A 17,316-nucleotide genomic window follows, 5' to 3' on the forward strand; every position below is an offset into this window, starting at 1 on the left:
CAGACAAATACTGTGGTTACCACAAATGTATCCGTTTTACAGCACACTGGCCCCTCACCTTACGAACAACTGGGACAACAAGTCTGTCCATAACTCGATTAGTCTGCATCAAATCCAAAGAAACATAAAATCAATAAAAGCTTAAAAATATCCATCTCTCAGCTTATGTGCTCGGTTCTACAAAATCCTTAAGATTATACATACTTAATATAATACTTCCCAAGACTAACTTGGGGTTACAATACAATTGAACCTCATTTCTGATGACTGAAATAAAAATAAATAATTCCAATGTGCACCATTCATCTCATTACTGATCACAGACACTCAAGACCACAAGACAGGAGCTGTACACACCAGAAGGGAGTGGGATCCACGCAGTCACACACATGCTCTTTACCGACATCTACCAGCTGGTCACATAGGTACGGGTCTCTCCAGCTGTGCGGGGAAATTTGAAGAAAACGCTTTTGGAAACTAAGAAAAGAAAGCGCAATTACAAATACTCAGGAAAACATTTGTATCTTCAAAAATAAAATTACTCAAACGTTCACAGGGTGAGGAGCCGGCGTATATGTACAGCTTGAGATCTGGAGACGCCTTATAAAATGTAAGGGTAAACGAGGTGCAATGAGGTATACTAAAGTTCAGCTGGATCAAAAGTCTGGTTAAGTGCCGACATGTGCCAAAGCAGCACTCCGTATTCCAAAGCATAGTTTACTATTTTATATAATCTGGTTCATCTCTCTCTTCCCCCCCCCCAAACAGTCTAAAAACATTTTTGCAACCTTGTTGAGACACATGCTTCAGATCAATACTCAACTACACTAGTTGTGATGCAAAGAGAGGAGGGTGAAAAAAAAAAAAAACAAACCTAAGATTCAATTCCCATAAAATGCAATTATCCACACACCGGAAGTGTTAAGTGGACAATCATAGTCAAAAAGTTTTTTTTTTTTTTAAAAAAAAAAAAAAAAAAAAAAGAAAAACAATTACATATTTACAGTTTTGGAACAGATGGCTGCATGTAGTTGTACAGAAATATTAAAGCACTAAATTTCTGTAGTACTTTTAAATATTTGCCCAATTCCCTTCCATGTATTAACATCAGTTATCAGGAACCGTCTGTAATTACTAATTTGCTACACAATATGTAACAATAAACATTTTTAGACCAGAGTTCCACCTGCTCCCCATTTAAAAAAAAAAAAAAAAAAAAAAAAAAAAAAAAAAAAAAAACTGTACAAAAATACCAAAAGTGTAGGTTTGGAAGGAAAATTATTGCAAAGATAAAAATAACTGCCTTTGTGGCCACACTGTTTTCAACTTCTACCCACAGTGAAAAATGCACTTTTTTTTAAAAAAAAAATTACACCCCATCCTATACCAGTACTCTCATGGGATTAACAGTAGATGAGAACAGAAGGCATCGCTTCCCCATTTGCTGTCTGGCAAGAAACTTATTTTATATACAAAAAACAAAATGAACATTCATTCAATAAGCACTCACAAATGCCAAAGGCAAACATTTGAAAAATACAAGTATCAACAAAGATGAGAGCAAAACAAAAATCCACACGTACAGTTCCTCACACACGCTGTCACTTCTCCATCCTCTTCTTTTCCCTGATTCCACCTTCCATTCAAGGCTTTTAAAATCCACGTCTTTATTTATTTATTCATTCATTCATTCATTGACTTCGCCCCTGTCATAAATGAATCAATAAATCAATAAATAAACACTCTCACAGGTCCTCCACCTCTGCCTCCACTGGAGCGCTTTAAACAGGAGAGAAACAAGAGTGTCAATCATTAGAATGAGGGGTGCGGGGCAGTGAAAGGGTTAAGGTGCAACACTAATTTGTCACATCACTGAAGGTATTAAATCATTTTTATAGAACAAGGGAACAAAAAAAAAAAAAGGCAACATTCTGTTCCATAAACAAGTATTCAAAAGTAATAAATATTGACATTGGTGTTTTTGTGGTGAGTGTGGTGGCGCAGTGGGTTGGACCAGGTCCTGCTCTCCGGTGGGTCTGGGGTTCGAGTCCCGCTTGGGGTGCCTTGCGGTGGACTGGCGTCCTGTCCTGGGTGTCCCCCCTCCCCCTCCAGCCTTACGCCCTGTGTTGCCGGGTTAGGCTCCGGCTCCCCGCGACCCCGTATGGGACAAGCAGCTTCAGATGATGTGTGCGTATTTTGTTTTGCCAACTTCATCTCTGGGGAACTGATGTGACCTGAACTGGCACTCTGACACGGAAGATTTTTCATTTTTTTAGCAGCCCGTGCTATTTTTTAATATTACTTAAAAAAGCATTCTTCCTGAATTGCATCAGTATATATTACATATTCTGTATTAATGTTTATTTTTTATTATGGAAAAAAAAAAAAAAAAAACACTTTATGTCCATGCACTCACTCTCTGCTACCACTCGAAGCTCTGGTGTGACCCCAATGCACCCACTTCTGACATCAGCCGTTGTACTTGCTGACCGAGGCAACGGCTTGCGTTCATTGTGTGTGTCTGTGTGTGAGACCAGTGATCCAGGGTGCCAGTGCCTGCCTTAGCCTAAGTGTCAGCTTCTCATCGGTCTGTGCTGGGTGTGTGGCCATCAGATCGCGTTCGTTATCCCTTACAGCGGTCCGTATTTGGCCTCGTAGCGGGCCAAAACGTTCTTGCAGCGGCCGAAGTCCTTCCGCAGTTCGGCCACCTCCTGCCGAAGAGCGGCGTTCTCCCGTTCCAGGAAGGCCGCCCGCACCGTGATCTGGTTCTCCTTCAACCGCCGGGCATCACGTGACCGCTTGGCTGCCATGTTATTCTTCTTCCTCCTCTGCCAATACTTCTCATCCTGAAGTGGCGCAACGGGGGGGATGAAGGAAGACAGTTTGGTACCAATTAGCCGAAGAGCGATGCAGACTTCTCTCGCACGAGTGCAACTTGCTCCTAGGAATCCTGCTAGTAAGGCGCAATTCTCCTCTTTACCTTTTATTTAAGAGAATAATAATGTATTTCAGATCCACCAAACCTGCAAAACTCTTCTTTTAAACATGGAGAAAATTTAACCGAACCCAAGTCCAGAATATCACGATACTAACCAACAAACTCGACAAACGAAAGCTGTCTTTGCTTCGCTCACCTTTCTCGTACTTTTTTTTTTTTTTTTTTTTTACCATTTCAGCAAGTAAACCGATAGGTAAGGCTTTGCTTGGCCTCTTCAACCTCTTAAGCATTTTCAATAAAATTTCGATTACGATAAATTAAGGTTTTACACTTGCGAGCACGTACGTGGCTGCGAAGCAACTGAGACGTGCAGCGGAAACCACGCTCAACCTGGAGGGAGGGGAGGCCGCTCTCACCTTGCGTGACTGACGCTCGTCATCACCACGGCTCGCGTTTTGCACCGAAAACCGATCTCAAAGTGCCTCTCATGCTAGTGTTGATAGCTGATAAGCGACGCACGGACTTCGTGACACAAATGACGCGTACTCGCAAGTCCGCGTTCTCACAGCACCGACACACTTCACGCGAGTGCCGAGATTCGCTCGCCCACAGCTACAACCCGCTTTACCACAATTTACCTTCTGCTCTTCAGGCACAAACACTTTCTTGGCCTTCTTGATCATGGGTTGCGGTTTGAGCTCCTCCTCAGTGAAACGGTGTTTGCGTGGGTTGAACAGTTCTCCGCCAGGCACGCTGGACAGGACCAGGTCGGTGGGGTCCGGATTGAAGTTCACTTCCACCTCGATGTCCTCGGGGTCGACCGGACTGGGTGTTGCTCGCTCCGGATTTGCGTCCGCCTCTGAAAAGGTAACAGCGATGCTGAGCTACCGATTCATAATGCCATGATTCTCTCCTGGCCACAGAGCCGAGTGTCCCGCTTGTTTATTATGGACATGCGCCTGTCCGGTTTAGCGATACGAGGACAGGATGGGCACTTGCACCCCGGTCCAGGTGTTCGTCCCTCACCTGCACTCTTCTTGGTTGCAGACGTGCCGTCGGTCTCCGAAACGTCGACGGTCACCAGATCCTCCTCGCTCTGATCCAGCTCCACAACAGGCAGCAGCGCGACCGTGGAAGGAGGGACCGCTTCGGTGGCGGCGGGCACCTCTGCCAACTCTGGGGACAGTTCCTTGCTCGCATCCTTAGACAGTTCCTCCTCCAGGGGTGCGGGGATACCGTTCTCCAACAGGAACTCATCCAGATCCATGTACTCCAGGTGGAAGGTCTCCCCGTCGTACGGGATGGTCTTGTCCCATATGGCCGGGGTGAGGGCGGCCGAGGGACCCATTCCGCCGCTGCCCCCTCCGCCGCAGTCTCCGCCGTCTGCCGAGCATAACAGCTCCTTCTCTTTTTCTACAGGGTGAGGGGTATCAGGTAGAGAGAAAACAATGCGATGCTCATACTGCAAACGTATTTATTTCCGCATTTCACCTACACTCTTTTCCAAACTGCATTACAATGAGACACTTGTGCGCTGAGCTACTTTGGGGTCATAACTTTGCTGGAGGACACTTTTAGTAAGGCCTGTATGGGTAGGAGAACAAAAAGCAAACTAAGCGATGCATGATTATGGCAGCACAGTGAAATAAACTGGATTTTCCACAAAAAACACCAGTTCTTCAAACAACAACAACACCAACAACCGTGAGATATTAACTAATTAAGAGCGCCTGAAGTGAAACGTAAAACACGGGCTGTTGTTTGTGCAGTTTTCACTTTGCGTACTTTCTAGATGGCCTCCCAGCGTGAGACATTCCCGCGTCCCCGCGCGCCTCGCCACGTATCTGCGAGGACAACGCGACTCACGGCGACGCGACGCGACGCGACACGCTCACAAGCAAAGCGGGAGCGCGTATCGTATTTATCGTGTGCGGAAGAGCGGCCGGTTACACTGTTTCTTGACCAGCCAGGCTGCTGGTTCGCGAAAACACACGTTTGCCACGCGTTTTCTGAAACGCGAATGTGTCCGGTTAAAAGGCCCGAGCGTCGCTCCCTGTTCCACTTGTTTGCGTTGCCAAGATGTCGGCTGCTCGGCTCTCTCTCTCCCTCCGTCGCCCCGCCGAGCGCACCCGGCCCTGCCTGTCACGGCCATGACATGATGTCGGCGCCGCGCACCAGGCTCTTACTTACCGTCGTCGCCCTCCTCTAGGATGTTGGGCGGCGGGATCTCCATGATCTTCTTGAGCACGACAGGAAAGGAGCTCGGCGGCCCGGAGCCGGACTCGAGCGCCACGGTGACGGCCGAGTCCCCGGACATCGCGGACGCGGACCGATCGGCTGGCGCGACGGGTTCGTGGTAAACCTGCGAAACGACTCCCTCCCCTGGTTGCGCGAGCTCCACCGGCGGGCAGGACACGCGTGGGGAATGCGTGAACAGCCTCTCCGAGTGTTGATTTCAGCGCGTCCTTGAAAAGCCTGCTGGGCTCGAATTAACCTCCCGAAACTGAGACAGCGACACCGCACAGCCACTCCAACGCTTGACCCGATATCCCGGATTGTCGCCAGTATTTTATTATTCATGAGATAACACGTCTCCTTTTCAGTGATTGGACAAGCGTGCCTAATTTATTATGAATATTAAACATAAACCCCACCTACAGAGGATGTTGTTTCCACACCCCCGTAGGCGATTGGAGGACGCCTTCATTATGCATGCAAACTGAATATATTATAAGTATAGCGAACCAATGAAGGTAATGGGTATCGCCCACTTCTGTCACAAGCTGGCGCGCGTGCAAAATAAAAAGGTAAATAATTGTAATGTTAAGTAATAATGAACTTCGAAGTCCAGTACTTTAAGCTCGTGGATAAGAAACGACACTTTTTATTGAATCACTCTCTTGTTAGGGTTTACGGTGGATGAAAAAATTCAAGCTTGTCTGAAACATTATCCCATCATGCATTTCCCAATTCTGTGGAGAAAGACATCTCGATGTCGTCAGTACAATACCTAAGGAATTTTACCTAACACCGAGCCACATATTAATTACTGTTGATAGACCGGTTTCCTGAAATATTTGTAGCTGTTCACACCTGCGACAAGACGCAATGTGAGAAATTCGGAGTGCGCCTGACTTAGAAGAAAGTGGTAAACTGGTTCACGTGCTCGTGCACACGCTTCAAGCACACCCCGCAGCCAATGACGAGGCAGAGGAGGCGGGGCTTGTACAGACTGCACACGTGTGGGGTGGAGCTACAGCGCATGAGACGAGGCGCGTCACGTGTGGCTCGGGACAGGTGCCGCCGAGCGTTGTTATTCATCTCTCACGCATCTCGACCAGCAGCATTTATTTTCAATATCGGGGCAATTTATGTGGAAACAGTTTATTAAACTGTGAAGTACAGATGAATATACTTCCTGCTTTCTGTTCCAGCACGACAGACTTCACCGTGCACTAGCACATGCGTGCAAAGTCTGACATCTGACATATAAACACTCCGTGATAGGGGAAGGATCACATACTAATCATCATGCATTTACATTTATTCATTCAACTGATACTTTTCTCCAAAGCAACTTACAATTATTTACCCATACAGCTGGGAAACATTACTGTAAAGACCTTGCATGCTTGACTCAAGGGTAGTACAGCAGGGATTCAAACCTGCAACCTTTAGGTCTAAGGGCAGCAGCCGTAACCTTTACAGCGTCAAGTACCCGGCTCGTTCATCACCGAAGTGCTTGAGTTATGACACAGTTACGATGCATGGGTGCAGAGAGAAGCATGTGCTCTACAGAAACTGTATGTCCGAAGCAGCGAGTTCAAGCGAGTAGAGCGAGAGTAACAGAGCAGGGCGCTGGGGCAGTGGGGCGCGGTGGGATGCTGCTGTGGTTTTCTGCAGGAAGTGCAAGAGAACACTGTGTACCAGACCGCATTCCAGCACTTCTCTTTCTGTCCTGGAAGTGAGAGACGCCAAAAACAATGCGGCAAAACACAAACAGCCCTGCATTCCCAGTCTAACCGGCTGCTTCCAATTAGATGAATATGGCGAGAAGAAATGTCAGATGTGATATGTGACAATAATGCATTTTTTGAAAGATGTACATAAATTCTATTTACACTAAAGAAATCATCCTAGGGAAAAAAAGTAAATCAAATTTTTTTTAAAATCCTCCCTCGTATCTTTTCCCGAGTACAATGAAAAAGGCAGTCGGGCCACAGAAGGCAACAAAGCAGGTCGGCCTTGTGTTCCGAGGCACCGACCCTCACGGGCGGTCCACGGGATTCAAAGGGATTCTATAGTGATGCCTGTACACATGGTTTTCACTTTCCTCACTCTGGTACACGAGGAGCAGAGCTCTCCTGTAGACCGTTGACCATTTATTTTGCATTTTACTTGCTTCTTCTCTTCCATTGCTTAGTTGTTTATTTCAAACTAAAAGTTATTTCCCCACAAATAACTATGCAGATTTGGGTTATGCATGATCAGTATATTTATTTTTGAGCACTGAAAAATATTGTAAAAGTTCATATTTCCCTGCAGCAAGAAAAACAACAGCTCAGAAGACAAACTTGTACATTTTAGGTTCCATTAAACTGGTCATTTTGTTTACTTATTTAACTTTATTTTCTATTTTTAATTTTTTTTTTTTTTGTCTATGCACTTTATCAGTCACATTTTTTACTTTTTATCTGGACATTTATTATGGGTCTCATGGAATTCAAAATCTAATTTAATTCTTTTTATTTATTTCTTTTTTTTTTTTTTTAAAGAATGGAAGATGAATCTTTGGCTTAAAGCTGGTGTTTAGAAGTTCTCTGGCTTCGCATCCTGTTTTAAGCCCAGGGTTCGATGGATCCCATTCGTTGTGTGTACAAACGCACAAAGATGCTATGGCCCTTGCAATACAAAGGGCCTCTTCCGCTCTCTGTTTGCACTGCCAATCAGCGGCACCGCCGAGGGGGCCAAACAGTCTCTGCACAGCCGAGGAACACGCCACAGCTGACTCATACCCTCAACTCGGTAATATGGCGTAAATATTTTGCAAGTGGCGACTCTCCATCAACAGCCAGTCTGGTTGCTAAAACTGGCTTCATTTCAGCCATATGAAAGGGATGTTTCACCTTCCATCATAAAATCTCCAGCTTGGTTTGATAGATGGTATTGGAAATTGATAAAGTGATATGTTCGGTGTGCATTTTCCATTTCTGTAAACTGACATGAGACCATTGCATTAGGTCAGCATGCACAGTGTGAGCTACTCTGTTCTTCAGACCATAACATTTATTAAGAACATGCAAAGCTCCTGCAAACATGATGCTCGTCGATGTCTGTGCGTGCAAAGTAAGGCGCGTTTATCTTCGAAGCAACTGAATCAATCACTCCGTGGCACAAAAACCCTCCAGTTATTGGAGGGGACCAGAATGTTTTAGCAGAAGTACTCAGTGGAGACATACTTAGCTTTCCTTGGACTTTTTTTTTTGCCCCATAACATCTAGAGGTGTTGACATTGCCCTAGTAAATACATAAATGAGTACACTTTTGTAAGTAGCTCAGACATAACATTGTAAATCACGCTGAAGAAATATGTCAATTAGATATTAGTAATATTAGTTATAATTCTGGGGGAAATGCACCCTTACACCTACGTATTCTGTCATTTAGCATGGTGTGCCCTTTTTGAAAATTGTACGGTTATAATTAGTTTATACTGATGGACTTTTTATTGCAATCTGTTCTTTCTGGATCCTTTAAGTAACATGTTTTCAACAGTGAAATGAGCCACTATGCTTAGAGAGAGAAGTTAAAAGCCACTGTAACAAAGTACCTTTACATGCTCTCGCCCTAACGCACTACTGTGTACACGCAGGAACAGCATCACCTGGCGGTCAGCGTCAGAGCGCACCTCTCACCAGTTAAAGGTCCAACAGTCAGTGCCATTCAACTCACTATTTGACTTTATGAGAACTTTACCATTCAGATACAATATTAACTTTCTCTCTACAGGATGTTTTTAAATCGATTCCTTTATCCTATAAGGTCAAGTACATTTCCTTATGCTTTTTCTGTTGTCTTATATTGTAACTATACAACAGCAGGTAGCGTAGTGGACCTTAGAGATGCTACCTTCAGACCCAAAGGTCACAGGTTTGAATCCCACCTCCGGCTCTAGTACCCATGAACAAGGTATTTACCCTATATTGCTCCAATAAAATTACCCAGCTGTGTAAAAGGGTAAATAATTGTATTTTGCTATGGAGAAAAACATCTGCTAAATGGATAAATGTAACTTTCATATCTCAAATGTAACAAATTTAAAAAAAAAAACAATAAAACAAATGAGATTACCGTAAGTATAATGTCAATATAATGTGAACTACTTACAAGTCACTTGCCCAACACGGGCTGCGTGAATAGTGATAAGATCATAGATGGTCCTCCACAGGTTAGGATTTTTTTTTTTTTTTCTTTTTTTTAAAAAACAGAATACCAGGAAGGGTATATACAATTCTACTTTTCAGATTTGAGATTTTTTTTTTTTTTTTTTTTTTAAATTTATTCATTTAGCAGACGCTTTTGTCCAAAGCGATGTACATCTCAGCAAAAATACAATTTATGCATTACATTAAGAGAAAGAGACATGCCTGCAGACATGTAACCCTCAAGTAAACCTAGTCTGTTACCTTCCACTTGCTGCACCGATGTTCATTGTTCAAGTAGGTAATTTTTTTTTTTGAGTGGGGGGCGTATGCCATGACCATTGTGCAGGACCTTACCATAGGTAAGAGAGGAGCTAATTCTGTAAAGCTCATGTTTGTACAGCATAGTGGATCACTTTGGTGCCTTTCAGTCTGGTCAACTGTTTTTTCCATGTGGAGGGTGGGTGTTGGGTTTGAAATACCACAGGATGAACAGCACACCTCTGCAGACACACTATGGTGCAAGTGTAGCGAGTAAGATTAATGGGGGAAAAAGGTACCACGTCGCTTACCTGTCTAATCTAAGCACCGAACAGCTGGATGTTTTCACTGGAGCAATTCAGTGGAATTACTCCCTTACTCATGGGTACTTCAACCACAGCTGGGATTGGGGTCTCAACAGCACAAGTATCGGAATGGAAGCGTCACCAGCTGCTGCTCAGATGTCGAGGGGACCCAATGAGAGGCCGAGCATCACGTGGAACACGTTAAATAACAGGTAAGCATCAGCTAAATGAAGAACACAAGTCCATACATGCTACCATATGAAAGACTGAGCTCTAACCGGCGAGAATATGTTCTGTTTTTTTTTCCCCCCCTTTTTTCTCAGTACAAGAAATTAAACCGTAGAAAACAGCAAGAACAATGCCTCAGAATAGTGATATTCATTTTACCACACATGTTTACAAGAAGCATTCCCTTTCCTCATCATCTTAAGGCCAAAAAAAAAAAAAATCTGACTTTGCAGCAGTGCACCGAATACACAGAAACAAGGAAAAGTTCTTGTAAGATTAAAAATTTACCCCAACCGGAATCTAGATATTGCAAAGTAACAGTAACAAAATGACACTACGCATATTATTAGAAGCGATACGGCAGGACTGTTTAAACGCAGTATTTTTATCCGAAAACATTTCTCTACCTTTAATTCTCTATAAGTCTCAGCAATCAAAATGTTTCAATTTGACCAAATCATTTGGCAAATGTGCTCAATAAAGCAGCAAAATGTTAGATATGCATAGAGATACAGGTATGAACATACTAGAAGCAAGCAGGCATGGGTGCTGTTAATAATAATGGGAGTAAATTGTGAAGTTCAGCACCTCACTGGGCAGCAGGTGGCGCAGTGGTTAAAGGAGCTGCCTTTACAAATTATCCAGCGGTATAAAGTGGGTTAAAAAATAAATAAATTGCTAGCGCTCTAGTGAATAAATGCAAATTATTTTGTCTGCTTCCAGCGGGGGTGAGTGGAAAGTGTGCAGAGCAGAGCTCCGCCCGGACCTCCTTACCCACCGTCGTCCTCTCCGGGCGCCGCCGGAAACGGGTACTCGAGCAGCGCTTTCAGCAGCTCCGGGATGTCGCTCGTCACTCCGAAGCAGGGAACCTCGCTCGCTATCGACGACATCTCCAAAAACTTTGGGAAAACTTCGACAACCAGTGACACAAAGTCAAACTCGCGACAAGTCGTGCAGTGGCAAAAAGGAAAAAAAAAAAAAAAAAAAAAAAAAACTACTGTTTCTTATGGGCCCCCACAGTCACAACCCTTTCTCACACAGTTTCCGCGTGACTTTTCCCTCATAAAATGTGGTAATTCACTCTGTCACTAATGCTTACGATCACAAGGTTTGCTCTAAATCAGTTACTCAACTAGCCACGCCCATTGTCTAGGGACTGACCAATCACAGGCCTTCGATGCGCCTTCTTATTAATATCCAAATAGCCACACTTTCTATTGGTTAAACTAGCCGTGAAGTAGGTGAGCAGGAGCCAACTGGAAAGCGATACGGTGTCATGTGATCAGTTACCCAACGCGAATAAATGTTGCGTATTGTGAAATTACGGCGGGGTCGGAACGAGTGGTGCGTGTGTTATTTGAGGAGTGTTTTAGGGTTCTTAAAGTTTTTTTTTTTTTAATATAAAGTTATCGTAGAATAAAGAAGCACACGCAAACCAAGTAGGTGTTTAACGCAATTTACTATCATTCCCCTCCTAGATGGATAATAAAATATTTCACATCATCACATTCGCCACATAATAATATATTGTGAGCATCGGCGTTAATCGTATTTGTGGTTTTAAACTTATCGCTTCTCGGCCTTGGCTAAGATCAAAGTGTTGTTTTATTAGACTGCTTTCTCTTCTTGTGTTTAAAATAGATTTTAAGTACAAATCCAATAGCAACCTTAACCACACAGTGCATCAGGAGGTGTCCATGGACTCGAACCTGTAGCATTTGGGTTATAAATCTGTGCTACATGTAATCACCTCAATTATCTGCAACATACGAAAAAAATGCAGTGGCAGGTGAAGCTACTTGAGGCAATGCTGTTGGATAAATAAATAACAACCAAAGTAAACAAACCAAACAAGGAGCAACAAAAGGGAATCACAGTTTTTCACTCAATGATGACACTCATTTTCATGCCTGTCAACACTTTTAATTTCCTTAAAAGTGCTGGAAACCTCCAGAGTTTCAACACTGCCGGATCTGAGTACTGTTCTGGCGAGTCACTCGCTAGCTGTTCTTCAGAGGAATTTATTGCAGCAGACATCTGCAAACACAGGCCAGAAGCGAACGCGTTCAGATCTCTCTCACACACACTGGCTGAAGCCACTTGTCCCGGTGAGCTGGAGCCTAACCCAACAGCACGGAGGGTGTGGGGCTGGGGGGCACACCCAGGACAGGATGCCAGTCCATCACAAAGCACCCTAAGTGGGACTCGAACCCCAGACCTGCTAGAGAGCAGGACCCAACCAAGCCCGCTGCACCCCCCCAATGCTTTCAGGTCTCATTTTACTTAATACAGATGAAGAACCTTTAATTAGGTAAAGAAATTGGCTAAGGTGTGCTGCTTAAACATGTTAGTTAATGATTTTTGACATTTTGTGCTTGCACACAATGAGTTACATACCAGGCACTTCAGGATGCTAATATGTAACAAGAAATACATACACAAGAAATATTTAAAAAGCATTCCTGAATGAACCTAAGTTTTCTATTGTAGTGTGAACAAGCAAGTCTGAAATGCTCGATCTGTGCTGGAATGCGAAGGCACGCATCTGTATGAGTCAAGATAGTCAGTGCAAGCATGGGTGTATAACACACTACATTTGCACCACACCTCTCCTATTTGCCCTGCCAGAAGAGATTCCACCTCATTTGTACAAGTCTGGATGTCGGTCTGGAGAAACAGCATTTTATGAAGAGAGTGCAACAGAGAGGTTTAAACGAGGTGTGAAGGAAACACTCTTCACTTGAAGGCTGAAATAGCAAAAGAAGGAGTGTCCTTCTGAATACCAGATGATCAGGATTTGAACCCGAGGCATTTAATTACAAGGTTATGACTTTACTGGCTACGCAGCCTGCTGCCCTATGCTGCATACTCTACATGGACAGTTAGATGTAAATTACATTGAGATTTAAAAAATGTGACAAGGCATGTTCAGTAAACACTGCAACACAGTTCATGGCACAGGGTCACACTCCCAGTCTTGGTGATGTGAGAGAAACACCACGGTAACTACGATGTTCACACCCAACTTTTAGGTATATGGATATTTTTACTGGAGGAACACATCTCAAATACCTTACTCCAGGTTATTAGACCAGTGCCAGAATTTCAGTTGATAGCATCCTGGTCTGAAATGAGAACTGACAGCTTATTAACTCGGTAAACTGGTCCAGCAACCCACAAACACCTTCTTCCATCACTGACTGCAGTTTACTTTTTACCTTAAACAACAATGGAATACAGTGGGAGTAATATTATTTTTGCTTTCAAACATTACTTGCTTGTGCACACAACTAGCCAGTTCTAATTTCCTATTACTTATACCTTTATTATTATTATTATTATTCCTGTTTCCTGGATTCCAAACCCAGTGTGAACCTACAGCCCAAGAACTGTGAGGCACCGGTACAACCTGCCGCATCGCCATACCACCAAAATGATCTATATGCAATGTGTGCAAGGAAAAGTGACATTAGTTCAATTTATTTTCATTGAGTACTCTTCTCAGCAAGGTGCTACTACGTGATTCCTAAGAGAAGGCCTGATAACGAGACAGCCTGTTGGTTTCTCTGCTAACAACACTGACCATATCTCAACCTCCACCATTCAGACAGAGCAATTAAGCTGGTTTTGTGGCCTGTAATGCCCTCAGAGCCCTTCCGGTTTTCAGCTTCACCATCCTAATCCATCATCGCTATGAGAACTGTCTCCAAAAGTCATGCATGGAATGGTGAAATCATTGATGATGTGACAATCCCACAATAGGACTTAACAGGCACAGAAGACTCCAGTCGCTGTCCTCTTTGTCCAGACTTCCTGATACACCATACCTGCAGTCAAGATGAGCAGGATGGGAGTAAAATTGCATCAGCATCTCATGTATTTTCCATTTTTGTGTTTGCTGAAAGTTGCGAGAGGAGACCAGAGGTATATGAACGTTTGTAAGTCCGGATGCTGCGAAGTTGTAGAAAAAATGTGTTATATATAGTATATTAAGAGGAAATAATGTCCAAATGAAGAGACCAGACTACACTGCTGTGGGGATGTGGTTTTGTATACAAGTTGATTTCTATTTCCCATTCACTGTGTCTTTTGACTCCTTGCAAAGCAGCTCTTCCACGGTGCAGGGTACATGTACACCATCAGTTTTTTAGCCAAAGTTTTGGTCATTGAGGAACTTCTTCCCAAAGCTGCAGATGGCACATGAGGTCACCAAGACATCAAGGGCACTGGCCACCTTCCACCACAGGAAGTCCCTCCATTTTTGTCCAGTTCCTCCACGCTGTGGATATAATCAGAGGTCTCCACATCTGGACAGCTGCTATCTAACAGGTCATCAGTCAACATATACTCATGTATTCATGAGTCATGAAAGGCAGAAAAATGACTGGAGGAGACACATAGGTAACAGATGACCTTTTTAAAGGTCCTTAATATGAAAGATAATTATTGGATCTGATGCAGCAAGATCTCTAATAAATGTGTGATCAACAGAAATTAATGGTGCAAACTATTATTTAGCCTTTGCTAAAAGTGACTTAATATTAGGTTTGTATATTAACTTACAACAACTTATCTATTTTTCCTGCTGGGAAATTTTACTACATCTGTTCAGGGTTAGGGTTTAACTGATGCTTTTCTCTAAAGCAACTTACAGTGTTGATCTACCTAAAATTACTCATTTGTACAGGTGGGTGTTTTTCCAGTGGAGCAATTTGCTCAAGGGTACTACAGCCTGTGGTGAGATTCAAACCTGTGGGGTCCAAAGGCAGCAGCTCAAACCACTACACTACCAGCTGTCACTACTAATGAGGTAACAAGCTATCCTAGTAAGTACTTATGGTTTGAGGGTAGCATATAGAAGTGAAGATTTAAACACAGGTCCTTCAGTTGGAAGGTAACAGCTCTAGCCACTATGCCACCTGCTTCTTGGTGTGGGGAGTGATTGCTAAGAGTCATGGTTGACTTGATGGCATATTCAATTTCACCCGTGCTGCAAGTAGCTGGAGCTACTGATCAACTGCAATTTTCCACTTGTTACAATATGAGAAATGACTCGAATGGGAGACAAAATAAGTAGGGATCTTGCATCCCAGCGTGGACCAGTGCCATATGCCAGGACACACGTAGCTGAAAATAATGTAGAGTGTGGGAAAGCAAAGCTGTGCCCTCCCACTCACTCTAGAACACCTGGTTTTTGTGTTTCTCCAAGGAAATGTATTACTGCCACTAGTACCACCTGATGAGAATGCTTACACACATGCACATTTACATACAGAATCCTAACATGTGATACATATAGAGGTTATCCAGACATGCACACAGTAGCATAGTGTATTTTTCTTCATATCTATAAATTTGTGAAATTTCTGCATGCAGTGGACCAAATGCTACCTGTATGTACTCAGACAGCCAATCAGTATCAGTAATTCCTATTAAAACAGACCAGGAGCGTGAGATCACCTTAACTCATCTCACTGCCGGTGTTTCCAGCTCATGTGAGACATTTGTTAATGTTGATCAATAATAAGATGAGGAACATTACACATGTTTATGAGATTAATAGATCAACAACTGGTGTTAAATCAGTTTGTGGAGATGTATTCTTATTCTTGGGATTTTTAATATAGCTCAAACAGCTAAGAAAATAGGAAATTACATTGCAAGAACAGTTAGAAGTGGGAGGGGCATAGATTCATTGAGTCCTGCGCATGGTAAAGGGTGATACAGAAAGAAAAAAGTGGGTAAATGGCGAAGGGTGGAAGTCACAGTTGTTCTTCATGTAGGTCCACAAGCTTCATTCCTTAACAGGCAGAATGGTTCATGGAATCAAGAGACAGCATTGCACGTTAGTGCACAGATGGACCCACACAACTTACAGGCTCTCAGTTAGACTACAGTAAAAGCTGAGGTGATATGGGGGCTCATGTAATCAAAGTGAATGCCGGAGCAGAGAACATTTTAACTTTCTACTCCTGTTATAGACCCAGCCCAACAGGAACTTTTATACATCAATAAAAAGACCTCTTTATCTCATCAGAGTTCAAACTCCAACAGTGTACTTCTAGCATCCAGTGTCACTGCTTGTAAATCAGGACCTTTCAGATGATGACCGATTAAGGCTTTTCTTGGCAAACTAATTTGCGGTTGCATTCCAACAGCCCATAACCTGCAAGGACTCACATTATAGGGCTTCAAGTGTGTGTGTGTTGTATTGTAAAGGTTAGAGGTGCTGCTGCTGTCTTTGGGTCCAAAGGTCATAGGCTTGAATCCCACCTCTAGCTGTAGGACTGTTGAACAAGGTATTTACCCTAAATTGCTCCAGTAAAATTACCCAGATGGGTAAATGATTGTAAGTAGCTTAACACTGTAAGATACTTTGGAGAAAAGTGTTAGATCAGCGTAAAATAGTAGCGGTCAGACAACCACCTGTTTTTCCTCAAATGACTTGACCAAGCAGCACCAAGCACTACTTTATCCAGCTTTGAGGGTGGATCTGTAGAGGAGGTAGTGGAAAACCAGCGGAAAAGGTCACATTTAAACAGTGCGCTACACAAATAAATTTTTGACATCAGAGGAAAAAAACTCCTTGTCCAATGTGCTGTAAGTGCTTTAGAATAACCATGGTATTGTATTACACCCATTATACAGAAGATTTCAATGACAACTTTTCAAAGCCACCTTTCTCATTTAGTAAACACAGATTTATTCATTCAGCTGATGCTTTTCTCCCAAGCAACTTAGAATGTTAGACTACTTACAGTTATTTACTCATTTACACAGCTGCGTAATTTTTACTGCAGCAGGTTCACAGGGTAAGTACTTTGCTCAAGGGTATTACAGCCGGAGGTGGGATTCAAAATTGCAACCTTGGAGTCCAAAAGCAGCAGCTCCAGCCTCTACACTAGAAGGTACCCCACACTAGGGTAAAATATGAGAGTGGTCTGCAGACCTTTCCTGTACAGTTCAAAATACACACACACACACACACACACACACACACACACACACACACACACACACACATTTTCAGAACCGCTTGTCCCTCACGGGAAACCGGAGCCTACCCGGCAACACAGGGCGTAAGGCCGGAGGGGGAAGGGGACACACCCAGGACAGGACGCCAGTCCGTCGCAAGGCATCCCAAGCGGGACTCAAACCCCAG

The 17,316-nt window shown here is 43.5% G+C and overlaps 1 protein-coding gene across 2 annotated transcripts; it reads right to left on the reverse strand.

Moving 5' to 3' along the window:
• Positions 1 to 1,220: 1,220 nt before the first annotated feature.
• Positions 1,221 to 11,257, reverse strand: tefa (TEF transcription factor, PAR bZIP family member a). 2 transcript variants are annotated; one of them, XM_018761983.2, is made up of 5 exons: positions 10,933 to 11,257; positions 3,965 to 4,351; positions 3,577 to 3,797; positions 2,635 to 2,846; positions 1,221 to 1,779 (listed from the first exon to the last, which is right to left on the reverse strand). In XM_018761983.2, the coding sequence occupies exons 1-5, from the start codon at positions 11,042 to 11,044 to the stop codon at positions 1,746 to 1,748; spliced, it is 966 nt and encodes a 321-aa protein (XP_018617499.1). In that variant the 5' UTR covers positions 11,045 to 11,257; the 3' UTR covers positions 1,221 to 1,745. The 2 variants fall into 2 exon arrangements, with proteins under 2 accessions (XP_018617499.1, XP_018617498.1); XM_018761982.2 differs by lacking the exon at positions 10,933 to 11,257 and adding an exon at positions 5,129 to 7,467 and having other exon boundaries at positions 1,222 to 1,779.
• Between the last annotated feature and the right edge of the window lie 6,059 nt (positions 11,258 to 17,316).

The sequence above is a fragment of the Scleropages formosus genome, chromosome 20 (genome assembly GCF_900964775.1).
Source record: "Scleropages formosus chromosome 20, fSclFor1.1, whole genome shotgun sequence".
Classification (NCBI taxonomy): Eukaryota; Metazoa; Chordata; class Actinopteri; order Osteoglossiformes; family Osteoglossidae; genus Scleropages; species Scleropages formosus.

Bases quoted from the DNA above. Each gene is read 5' to 3' on its own strand.
- tefa (XM_018761982.2), bottom strand. From the start codon at position 5,255: ATGTCCGGGGACTCGGCCGTCACCGTGGCGCTCGAGTCCGGCTCCGGG. The intron at 4,352-5,128 runs GTAAGTAAGAGC...CTCACCCTGTAG, and splicing joins CCTAGAGGAGGGCGACGACG to AAAAAGAGAAGGAGCTGTTA. The intron at 1,780-2,634 runs GTAAGGGATAAC...TCCTGTTTAAAG, and splicing joins GAGGCCAAATACGGACCGCT to CGCTCCAGTGGAGGCAGAGG.